Source organism: Pollicipes pollicipes, unplaced genomic scaffold, assembly GCF_011947565.3.
Source record: "Pollicipes pollicipes isolate AB1234 unplaced genomic scaffold, Ppol_2.1 Scaffold_3718;HRSCAF=4362_pilon_pilon_pilon, whole genome shotgun sequence".
Classification (NCBI taxonomy): domain Eukaryota; kingdom Metazoa; phylum Arthropoda; class Thecostraca; order Pollicipedomorpha; family Pollicipedidae; genus Pollicipes; species Pollicipes pollicipes.
Window position 1 is genome coordinate 73,228 of NW_023596361.1, and position 12,443 is coordinate 85,670.

The 12,443-nt window shown below is 58.9% G+C and overlaps 1 protein-coding gene across 1 annotated transcript; it reads left to right on the forward strand.

The window, feature by feature from the left end:
* The first annotated feature begins 3,271 nt into the window (after nt 1-3,271).
* LOC119092955 (DNA helicase MCM9-like) lies at nt 3,272-11,242 on the forward strand. The gene is given in 14 exon segments (XM_037215851.1): nt 3,272-3,331; nt 3,635-3,796; nt 4,065-4,130; nt 4,132-4,166; nt 4,785-5,001; nt 5,704-5,824; nt 5,996-6,105; nt 7,114-7,260; nt 7,442-7,623; nt 8,238-8,361; nt 8,682-8,904; nt 9,925-10,009; nt 10,452-10,623; nt 11,141-11,242. Coding segments are annotated over 14 exon segments (1,806 nt in total).
* Nucleotides 11,243-12,443: the final 1,201 nt, after the last annotated feature.

The window sequence follows — 12,443 nt, forward strand, 5'->3', positions numbered from 1 at the left end:
GTATGCCACAGATATAACAGACTTTGCGGCTGCTAAACCGCACTTACCAGCGAAACTGGAACTTCTCGCCAAGAACTTTGGGCCTCGGGCGTTTGCGTAGAGGCCTACAGCAACGTCTTCGGTGGCGGTTTTGCTCCACGCGCACCAAATCAAGGCACCAAACCCTCGCTCGGCGGAGACACCGCCTTCGATGCTTGAATCACTAGAAGACAGGGCAGCAGGCCCTCTACTTCCAGGGCCTTAAAGTATCCCATCCCCCACCCACCCAACGCTTCTATTCAAAAACTGCAAAAAATTGGATGGCCTTGTATTGTCAGTCAGCTGGCCTAGTAGGAAACATGTGTGGTAGGTAGGTAAACTGTGGTAGGTAAACTAGCAGCTAGTTGAATTGGAATAGTGCCACTAAAGGGAAGGTCTCGAATTACTGCATTTGTTGGAACGCGCGCAAAACAAATGTTTTACTTTGCACGGCAGAACTAAGGGCGTAGTTGCGTTCTAAATTTGGTAGACTTCCCTTCATTTGGGCTAGGGTCCCGCAACTTTGAAAACAATGCGGGTCGAATCAAGGGCGAGCGCTGTTTGTTAGCGTGTTTTGGGGGCTTCGTTGGACCACTTTTCGCTTTCCAGCTCCCTTCATCCAAGTCACATGGGGATATGTACCTCATAAGTTTTGCACAAACAAATTGGTGGCGCTTAATTACCCTTGATTCTACTGCCCTGCATATCTACCAGATATACTTCCTACGACTTCCTACTAAGCCAGCGGACTGGGAAGACCCGTCCAAGGCCATCCGATTTCTGTAGTTTGTAGACAAAGTCCACGACCCAGCGGGCGCGCGCAGCTTGAATTGTAAGCTCCCATTAATAGTGAATTTTTGCTAATTGTCGGAAAAGCTGATGTTTTTTCCTACCAATAAGCAGCGAGATGAAATATGTTATGGTACATTTCATGCATTTAGGTGCCAAAAACAAATACCTATTTGTGTGCAGGTTGCATGGTACACTAAGCTTGGTTGCTGATGCACAGTGCCCTGGTTTTTATAATCACAGCATCAAAGTGTGCAAACTTGTCATTGCTATTCTTGAACAGAACATGCTGTATGCTGTGTGATGTTGCCATGATATCTTCCATGTCTGTTGCTTTGCAAAATGGGTGCTGCATGACCTTTAGCAGTCGATGCGCCCTAAAGCCCCAAATCATCATCATCATTGCTTTGCAACAGAATGAAAGTGGTGTTGAACCTTGTGATGTGAGTGGTTCATATCTCTCCGTTCATATCATATCCTATTTTATTCTTGCCTATTGCTGCAAACCAGCAGCTTCATTTACAGTACAAACATGATTCAAACAATTTATGATGCAACTATTAATATGTTGGATAGCCTTGGATACAACTTACACTTACATAGAGCTCTGACTTGATGCCTATGTGAGCTCACAAGAAAAGAGCATCATGTTTAAGTGCAAATCAAAGTAACACTTGCTGCAAGTGGATGGTGTTAGGGGGCCACAGCTAGCCCTCAATGCTACTATGTCCTCTAGCAATCCTATCCCATCAAATCATATAAAATTGATGGATGTGAGTGATTTTATTTTAGAGCTCAAACTTTGTGGGCATTGTTTCACCTTATAGCATTCCATATCAGTCCAGTGGGGCTAATCTGACTTCCAAGTTGTCAATGTACCTGACATGCCTATTGCTTACAGATGGAGGCACAAGGTTAACCTGAAAGAAATTAGGGACCAGTTCTACCATTATGTGCTTAGTGAGCATGCAGAAGATATTCAGCACACCCTGGAAAGACACTGGTGATACAGCCAGGCACATACCTGTCTATATTAAGTAAGCATATGATGTTTGTACCTATAGCCTGGCCTGATTTACACAGGCTTGTGATTTGTTTTAGGGCATCATGCCTCATTACAAACATGTCTCAGTCATCATCCCACACTGCTTCAAGATGTATGCAAAGGTCATGATGTTTGCCATAATGGTGGGTCTATGATGTGCTGCATTGATGTTGCCTATTTCCATGTATGTCACTGCTGTAACCTGACTGAGCAAACCTGCATTGTGCTGAAGAGTATCATGCCTCATACTTTAGTTTTGTGGCATGGGGCAAGTGTCATGGGCATCTCATGCCTTACCTTTATGGTGCTGAAGGAGAGATGCATGTCTTGGTGTAATTGTCCCAATGATTGGCAAGTGCTACACATGCTGCCACAGTGTACGATGCTGGGCTGAGCGAGTGCCTTGTGTCCTGTCCCAGCTTCCTGACGCTGAGCTGAGCGAGTGCCTTGTGTCCTGTCCCAGTTTCCTGATGCTGGTCTGAGTGAGTGCCTTGCGTCCTGTCCCAGTTTCCCGACGCCTGAGCTGAGCGAATGCCGTGCATCCCGCCCCAGTTTCCTGACGCTGAGCTGAGCGAGTGCCGTGCGTCCCGCCCCAGTTTCCTGACGCTGAGCTGAGCGAGTGCCGTGCGTCCTGTCCCCAGTTTCCTGACGCTGAGCTGAGCGAGTGCCGTGCGTCCTGCCCCAGTTTCCTGACGCTGAGCCGAGCGAGTGCCGTGCGTCCTGTCCCAGTTTCCTGACGCTGAGCTGAGCGAGTGCCGTGCGTCCTGCCCCAGTTTCCTGACGCTGGGCTGAACGAGTGCCGTTTTTCCCGCCCCAGTCTCCTGACGCTGGGCTGAGCGAGTGCCGTTTTTCCCTGCCCCAGTTCCTGACGCTGAGCGAGAGCTGCGCGGTGCCTGGCGGATCTACTGCCGCACCAGCGGCAGTCCAAGTGCGCCGCGCTGGAACGAGCGCTGGGTCCGCGCCGCCCGCCACCTGTACGGCCAGCTGACGGACGCCGGCGTGACCGGTCCTGACGCTCAAGACCAGCTTGCACGTCCGCCTCATCGGTCAGTGGGAGCCGTTCTCGTCAACCGCCCAACCGCCTCCACCTGTTGCGCTGGCTGATGTCGGTGGGCTCTTCTACCCAGCGGTGATGGGCTCTGTGTGTGGTGTTTATTCGGCTCCGCGGTCTGTGCCTCCGTCTGTCAACCGTCTCTGAAGGGCGTGTGCTGGACCAGCTTCTTGCTGCGTAGCTGGCCGACCGACCAAGCCGCCGGGTGTCGGTCGAATCCACCGTCCGCCGCTGACGCCGTTGCCATGCTCACCCCCCAGAGCTACCGGTGTTGTGCCGAGCTGCAGCGCAGTGCGTGCCGCGGATCGAGGACGAGGGCCAGCTGTTTGTGTGTTTCGGGAACGGTGGTGCGAGCCGGCCTGCCCCACATGCTCGAGACCAGGGCGTACTACACCTGTAACAAGTGCAAGCACCCGTTCACCGTCACTGTACGTACGCCGCCCCACTTAAGAGCGAGGGAGGGGAATACCCAGCCGCGAGGGGAACGCTGGGAAGGGCTGCATCAGCTGGAGTATGCAAGCAATGCGCTTCGGATGTATCACAACTCCTGGCCCGTCAGTTTCCGGTTTTTGCACCAATGTGCTTTCAATTACGCGAACTGATAGCTTAAACGGACTACGGCGAGCTCAAACGGACTACAGCGCCTTATACATTGTGTGCGGTAGCGTGGCTGCTGGCCTGTCGGTTGTGGTGAAGCCGCCAGTGCGGTGCGGCCTGGTGTGTCGTCTCAGGCAGAGTACGAGCAGAGCTACCAGTCCGAGCGGGCCCGCTCGCTGTCCGAACCCGAAGCCGTTGCCGCGCTGGCGCCGGCTTCGCGCCCGCCTCGGCCCCCGACGTCGGCGTGGCGCCACCACCAGGCCAGAGATTATCAGGAGATTCGGCTGCAGGAGCAGGTGAGGCTCACGACACGTGGCTTGCGTGCCCGCCACCAAGTGGAAGTCAGTCGATGTTGCTTGTAAAAGTGACCGCACTTGTCAGATTGGTCGCCTGTCCAGGCCAAATGACCGTGGTGTCGCCGCGCCGAACCGATCAGACAGGGCCGGTGAAGCAGGGCGCCGATTTGGCGCACGTGTACGCGTGCTGCCGCTGTGACGCAGTATTGCGAACCGTGATCTCGGCATGGGCAGTTGCAAATGTAACGGTCATCTGGTGCCCGCGCAGGTACAGAAGCTGGATGTGGGCAAGATCCCCCGCGGCCTCTGTGTCGTGCTGGAGGACGATCTGGTGGGACTCCTGCAAGGCTGGGGACGATGTGATCATCACGTGAGTCATGCACGCTTGCAGCGAAGAAGCGGGGCTCGCGCTGTAGACAGCGGTGGAAAACGACCAGCCTTGAGCGCTAGCGGAACAAGTCTGCCCGCTGTGGCCCTTTAGGGGGTATTCGCGCGGCATGTCCTGCTTGCATGATATGCGACCGCTGATTTCTTTACCTTCATTAAACTTTGGATTTGGGTTGCTACGGGGTTCGATGTTACAGGTCATATTCGCTCATGCCTATACTGACAGAGATGCGCATACCGACATCGAAATATCCACATTGACGCTGGAATGCACATACTTAGTTGAGATGCACATGCTGACATTGAGTTGGATGTACTGACACTGAGGTGCACATACAAAGGCTACTTTTACCGCCGTGCTGATCCGCTGCGGGCTGGCGGTTGGTCTGCGCGCGTGCGCTGAGTGTGCTGGCGTGCCGGCCAGGGGAGACAGTGCGTCAGCGGTAGCAGTCGGCGGTGCGCGGCTCGCCGCCCGACATCGAGATGTGCTGAGAGTGATGATATGCTGGCCAGGGGGACGGTGCGTCAGCGGTGGCGGTCAGCGGTGCGCGGCTCGCCGCCCGACATCGAGATGTGCTGAGAGTGATGATATGCTGGCCAGGGGGACGGTGCGTCAGCGGTGGCGGTCAGCGGTGCGCGGCTCGCCGCCCGACATCGAGATGACGCTGCACGCCAACCGGGTGTTCGTCAACAGCGAGCAGCGCACCAGCCTGCTGCTGACCGACGAGCGGCGCCGACAGTTCGACGAGTTCTGGCGCAGATACCGGCACGACCCCATGGGCGGCCGCAACCGCATCCTGCAGCGCTTCTGCTCGCAGGTGAGACGTCTGATACCGCTCCTGTTCCCGGGTCAGACGTCTGATACCGCTCCTGTTGTCGGGTTAGACGCCTGACGCCGCTTCTGTCCTCGGGTCGGACGCCTGATACCGCCCCTGTTCTCGGGTCGGACGCCTGATACCGATCCTGTTCTCGGGTCAGATGCCTGACACCGCTCCTATTGTCAGGTGAGCCGATGGTCTCTGCATTCGCTCCTGGGACTGGTCCTCCTCGTCTCTGTCCCCAAGTGATCGCAGTCGTACTGGCTGATGTCCCAGCCGGGAGGGCCGGAGAGTGGCTGCGCCCAGACCAGTCTCATTATTCCGTGCCTCGCTGCAGTTACGAATACACGAAGTGTCTAAGGTCCGTTCGGCACGAGAGGTGAGGTGGTCGGTTTACGTGCGGACTCGTGTGAGTGGAAGTTGTTACTGCAGCCATCGGCCTACGAATGACATTACGGCATGCCCAGCGCGGCACATCCGAGCACGATACGTTGGCGGAGATGACACGTTCTCCCATAGGTTGAGCCTCATCTTAAATATACATGTCAATAATTGTGGTCTGAGATTTGCTTAGAAAGCACACAAGACCCATTGGGCATACAACATGCATAAAACATGGGCTTATTTACATTTATGGCGCCATATTTGACGTCGCGTTGGCCCCGACCCTGGCATCCGACCGTGGGTGTGTGTGTTCTCCAGATATATGGCCTTTATGTCGTGAAGCTGGCCGTGGCGTTGACCCTGGTGGGAGGTGTGCGACGGAGCGATGGCACCAGCAGTACGCGCGGCGAGCCCCACCTCCTGCTCGTCGGAGACCCCGGTAAGCTCAGCTGACAGACGGCTGCACACTTTTCTCTCAGTCCTTTGTTACACGCGGTGTGCCATAACTCTGCTCTGGGCTTAGTTTCCGAACCGCCGACCTTCACATATCCTGGGCTTAGTGTCACTGGTGCACCGCGGGATCCCAGCGACCAGTCGCCGTGGTCCGCAGGTACGGGCAAGTCGCAGCTGCTGAAGTATGCGGCCCGGCTGTGCGCGCGCTCCGTCCTCACCACGGGCATCGGCTCCACTTCGGCTGGCCTCACCTGCGCTGCTGTTAAGGTCAGGAGCAAGGCTTTACCTGCGCTGCCGTTAAGGTCAGGTCCAAAGCCTCATCTGCGCTGCTGTTTAAGGTCAGGTCCGAGGCCTCTGCGCCGCTGTTAAGGTCAGGAGCAAGGTCTTATCTGTGCCGCCGTTAAGGCCAGGTGCAAGGCCTCACCTATGCCGCCCGTCAGTGTCAGGTCTAAGGTCTCACCTATGCCGCCGTTAAGGTCAGGTCCAAAACCTCATCTGCGCTGCTGTTAAGGTCAGGTCCAAGGCCTCACCTGCGCCGCCGTGAAGGTCAGGTCCAAGGCCTCACCTTCGCCACCGTCGATGTTAGGTCTAAGGTCTCACCTGCGCTGCCGTTAAGGTCAGGAGCAAGGCTTCACCTGCGCTGCCGTTAAGGTCAGATCCAAAGCCTCATCTGCGCTGCTGTTAAGGTCAGGTCCAAGGCCTCACCTATGCCGCCGTCAAGGTCAGGTCTAAGGTCTCACCTGCGCCGCCGTGAAGGTCAGGTCCAAGGCCTCACCCTCGCCAACTTCGACGCTAGGTCCAAGGTCTCACCTGTGCCGCTGTCAAGATCAGGACCCAAGGCCCAGGACCACGCGGGCAGTCCGACGCGCGCTGTGCTCGAGGATAGCGCGGGAAGGAAGCATGCCGTCCAAATTGCCAACTTTTCCCGGGACAGCAATGTCTGTCACGCCCTTGGCGGGCTATGCAGTGGAATCGGCCGCGTTTTGGTGTCCGGATGTCCGACTTCACACTATATCTGAATTTATACCAGAGCGTGTTACAGCGCCAGCTGGCCGGTGCTCCGGCACCGTGAGTGAGGCAGTGTTGTCCGTGCTGCCCTCAGCCCCCAGGAGGGGGCTGAGTGGCAGCTGGAGGCGGGAGCTATGGTCCTGGCTGACGGCGGCGTCTGCTCTATCACTGTCCATGACCTCAGGAGGGGGCTGAGTGGCAGCTGGAGGCGGGAGCTCTGGTCCTGGCTGACGGCGGCGTCTGCTGTATCGCTGTCGGTGACCTCAGGAAGGGGCTGAGTGGCAGCTGGAGGCGGGGGCTCTGGTCCTGGCTGACGGTGGCGTCTGCTGTATCGACGAGTTTAACTCCGTGAGAGAGGCCGACAAGACCAGCATCCACGAGGCCATGGAACAGCAGACGATCAGTGTGGCCAAGGTCAGTGGAGAACCCGTGGCGATCGTATTCTCATGGTGCCCGTTCATCCGCGCCACTTTGTCGTAACGAGGTACCTCATTTACGGCTGCTGTTCTTACCGTCTGGTGCACGCCCAGCGCTGTATGAGATCGACTCTGAACTCCGGTAACGTGACTTGCGTGTCCGTGCGTCCCTCCATCAGGCGGGCATGGTGTGCAAGCTCAACACGCGCTGCTCGATCGTGGCGGCGGCAAACCCGCGCCTCCCAGTCGACTGGGAGTCGGGCTGCGACGTGCTACCGAGGCTCGGGCTGGGCTCGCCGCTGCTCTCCCGCTTCGACCTCATCCTGGTGCTGAAGGATGCCGGCAGCCGCGGCTGGGACAAGTGAGCGCGTCCGACGGGGACGCCGTGGCCTGCTGTGGTGCGAGACGGCGAGCCACAGCTGGCTGCCGGTCTGTGTTTGGTCCCTGAAGTGTGAGCAGCTTGGGTCGTCTCACTTATTTCCGGTTAAGACCTTGTCTTTCTGCTAACAATGTGGTTTCCAACACATCCCTGCGTGGTCGTGCGTTGTATTGCAACTGTGCGTAAATGTCATTGCCCGACCTTTTTGCATTTCATTTAAGTCAAATGAGTGCGGTGTGCACGCTCCTACGTTGGATGAAAACCGTCCGAAAGGCTGCTCCTTCCCTAAATCCGGGCTACACCCGATCGGTACGCGCCAGCTGAGGTACGGACCGCACCCCTTGTATACGCGCCGGCTGAAGTCTGGGCTGCTCCTGATCGGTACGCGCTGGCTGAGGTCCAGGCTGCACCCGATCGGTGCGCGCCGGCTGAGGTACGGGCCGCACCTGATCGGTGCGCGCCGGCTGAGGTACGGGCCGCACCTGATCGGTACGCGCCGGCTGAGGTACGGGCCGCACCTGATCGGTACGCGCCAGCTGATGTCTGGGCTACAACCCGACCGGTGCGCGCCGGCTGATGTTCAGGTTCTCCGCCAGACTGGTGTCCGGCTACATTCTGTCCGGCCTGGACCCGCTGGCCGGCGCCGAGCCCACCGCTGCCGCCGCCGACTGGAGCCTGGAGACGCTGCAAGCGTACCTGGCGCACGTGCGCACCCTGCAGCCCGAGCCGGACCGGCGGGCGGCCGCCCTGCTGCAGCGGGTACTACCAGGCAGGTGGCGCCCCGGCCTGGGGCGACGGCGGCGCCAGGGGGCTGCCGCCTCCCACCCCGAGGACGAGCACGCTACTGTTGGCCCCCGTGACATGGACTATGTGGGTGACGTCACTGGTGCCCGAAGGCCGCTCGAACGGTCCGCTATGAGGTGCGAAAGCTCGTCCCGACTTGCCACGCTAGTGCTTCAGTGCTGATAGTCGCCGCTGACGCCGCCTGTGTGCGGCCCGCTCAGCTGGTGCGTGGCCAGGAGTCGGCCGGCCGCTCGCGCACCACCGTCCGCCTGCTGGAGTCGCTGCTGCGGCTGGCGCAGGCGCACGCTCGGCTGCGCTGCTCGGACGGCGGCGCGCAGCTCTGCGACGCCGTGGTGGCCGTCACACTGATGGAGGCGTCGCTGGGCGGGCTGGGCGGCGGCCTGCTCGGCCCCGACGGCGTCGGCTCCATCCTGCAGACCAGCTTCCCGGACAGCCCGGCCGACGAGTACCGCCAGCAGTGTGAGTCGACGGACAGGACGGGACGGCGCGGTTGTCGACACGGCACGACTAAATCCTGCGTTGTTTGGTGTCGTCTCTGTCACCGGTACTTATTTTGGTGTGAACTCTGGCCATTTGCAATAAGCCGAGAGAGGATACTGCAATTCCAGTGATGGTTATACCCTCATGTGAGCACATCAAATTCACTACAGGATCGTGGTCGTGGTGTTCATTACGCACCATACCGCGGGCAGGGTCTAAGAACTGGATCAACATGATGTGAACGGAAAAGCGTCATCACTGAAACAACACTTGCATTGTTGGCTAAGGAATACAGACAGGCCTGAGCGTGCTCGCAAACGTGACGTGTTTTGCATGATAGCGACTAGTGATATTGATAAGGTCACCATTTTCTGACGCTTGTTCCAATGACGTGGACCCCCTGAGCATGCCGTGTCTGCTGAGGTCTTCTGGGGTCTGGTCCGATGACGTGGACCCCTTGAGGATGCCGTGTCTGCTGAGGTCTTCTGGGGTCTGGTCCGATGACGTGGACCCCCTGAGCATGCCGTGCCTGCTGAGGTCTGCTGGGTCTGTCCCAATGTCATGGACCCCCTGAGCACCCCGTGTCAGCTGAGGTCTATTGGGATCTGGTCCGATGACGTGGACCCCTGAGCATGCCGTGTCTGCTGAAGTCTTCTGGGGTCTGGTCCGACGACGTGGACCCCCTGAGCACCCCGTGTCTGCTGAGGTCTGCTGGGGTCTGGTCCGATGACGTGGGCCCCCTGAACATGCCGTGTCTGCGTCTGCTGAGGTCTGGTGGGTCTGTCCCAATGATGTGGACCCCTGAACACTCCGTGTCTGCTGAGGTCTACTGGGATGTGCGATGCCCGTCCGATGTGCCAGCTGCGGCCTGCACGCGATCCCGGTCGGGACCGTGTCGTGTGGATCCGGATCCTGCGGTCTTGGTTCGTCTGGATCCTGTGACGTCAGATGTGCCGTCCTGCGGTGCAGCCAGAGCTAACGCCTTGTCTGGCCGCTCAGGCGAGCTGATCCTGGGCCGGCTTGGCATGGAGGACCTGCTGGAGCAGGAGCTGGCCGCGCTGGACGAGATGCAGCGACTGGACTCGCCCGGCCCGGCAGAGGACTCGCCGTCTCGGCCCGGGCCGGGGCCGCCACCAGACCCGACCGCGGACCGCGGCTCCCCGGACACCCCACCGAACTTGGCGCCTGGCAGCCCCGCAGGCGCCGCTGCGGAGCGCCGATTAGGTAGCCTTTCGGCTGCGACGGGGTCATCGGACAATCAGAGGGGCGCCAGTTCGGACGCCTCAGAAGACGCCTCAGCCATCCTCACGAGTGCAGCGCCGTCTACCGCGGCAGACCGCCCCACCTGCCGCATCGGGCCGACGCTGAGCGCGAGGCTGGCAGCCAGCCGGAGCCGCGGCTCGGGCGACAGTCCGCGGCCGGCGACGGCCTCCGGCACCGGCGACGCCACGACCTCGACCGAGGCTGAGGCCGAGGCCGGGGCCGAAGCGCTGACGCGGCTCCGCCGGCCCGACCACGGGGCGCAGGTCGGCGCAGGTCACGGACATTGGCGATCTGTCAACCCTGGAGCTGGCAGAGGGCGCCACAAGCCTGGGCTCGACGGATGAGCCGCCGGTGGGCCACCCCGGCGCCCAGCAGCTATCGCGTTTCAAGTTCGTCAGGAAACCGGCGGCCGCGTTCGGCCTGACCCGCTCGGAGGTCGGGCGCGCGCCCGGCTTCAGTACCTCGCTCGACGGCTTCGTGGACGACCTGGACGATTTCGAGAGCTCGCTGCGAACCGGCATAGACGGGGGGCGGGCAGCGCGACGGCGCGGTCTCGGCCGGGCTGCACGCCGCGCGGCCGCCGGCCAGCCGCCAGAGACGGGTCGAGGCGGACCGGCGCAGCGGCCGGGAGGATTAGCGCCGAGCTGACGCCGGCGGGCGGACCGAGACCGGAGCCGGCCGCCGGGTGGGGACACGTCGCCCCCGGCCGGCGGCAGTGAGTCGGGCCGGCGCGCACGGGACACGCCGCCCTCGGCCGGCGGCAGTGAGTCGGGCCGGCGGTGCGCTCTCGGCCAGCACGCTCGGCAAGTTGGCCCAGTTCAGCGCGGACCCCAGCCCGGCGCCGGCGCCAGTCCCGGTGCCGGTGCCGGGTCGGGTCGCGGCGCCATCCGGTGACGTGGTCGCTCGCCCGGCGCGGGCCGCCACGCCGGATGCCTCGGGCCGGCGTGTGCAGGGGAGCGCCGCTGGCTGCTCACAGTTCGAGTCTGCCGACGATGACTTTCCAGAGCTGGACCTGGACTTCAGCTGGCCGCCGACGAAACGTATCAAGTTGTGATCTCGGAGTAATATGTTTGCTGTGTGTGATGCGTTGTCTTACGTGAGGGAATAACGACGTGATGTTAGTCCACCCGATATTGGTGCGCCGCATGGTTACGGAATTCAGTTGACGACGTTGCAATTTTCTTGAAGCGTTTTGCGTACGAATTCGAGAGGCTTCATTGGATTTTGTATTAGCACTTGTTTGTATTGCTCAGTTTTATGCACATACACATTTTAGATAGGTGTTAGGTGGTCAAACATCGGTGAGTTAGCTCATCAAATAAAACAACAAATGCGAAAACCAAGCGCTGTAGATTATGGAGCTGGCGCTTCCACCAAGCACTGTAGCACACAACGATAATAACCCGTAACAGCGAAAGAACAAGGTGTGTCACATCCATTTATTCAATAGAAAAAAATCAGGCACAAGGTACTGCTGGGAACCGTCTTGTATAGGTATATATATATATATATATATATATACACTTCCTTGCACCCAGCAACGAACTAGGGACAACATAAATTTCGCGAACGTACCTTGATGGTACGCTGCGATGCTCTACACATGTAAGCCAAGGCACTTTCGGTTGGGCCCAATAATTTGAAGCGATCTGAATCCCGTCCAACTCGCAGTGACGTCACTGATCGGTCTTGAAGCCAACTTTTGTTCCCCATCCACGGAAGGCATATGGGCGTTTAGCCCAGTCTGTAGACTGTCGTCCTCACTTTTGTCCTCGTCATTTGTATCGGACTGCACACTACGTTTCGGTCAGTTAGTTAATTGGCCGTCTTCAGGTGTTTGTCGCTACTGTAAAGACCTGGGGATCTGTGGGGCATGGTCATGCGTCCGTATATTACACCCTCCAAAGTCTCTGGTATCCAGGGACTTTTGAGGCTGATTCGCACATGGCTGTGCGGCGAACGCCTCTAGGTCTTCTGCAAGACCGACGAGGACCTGACGATGGCCGGTGGAATAACTGACCGGACAGTTGCGGGCACTGGGGGAACGTCTCTGGGTCTTCAGCAAGACCGACGAGGACCTGACGACGGCCGGTGGAATAACTGACCGGACAGTTGCGGGCACGGGGGCTTGCGGTCCTTCCAGCTTTTGAATCAGCACTGACACTTTGAGCTTTTCTGAGAGTACAACTTTGGTCGCAGTCAAAGAAACCGTAAATCGTGCAAAGTTAAGTGAATTGTCGGCCAAGATGGCATGG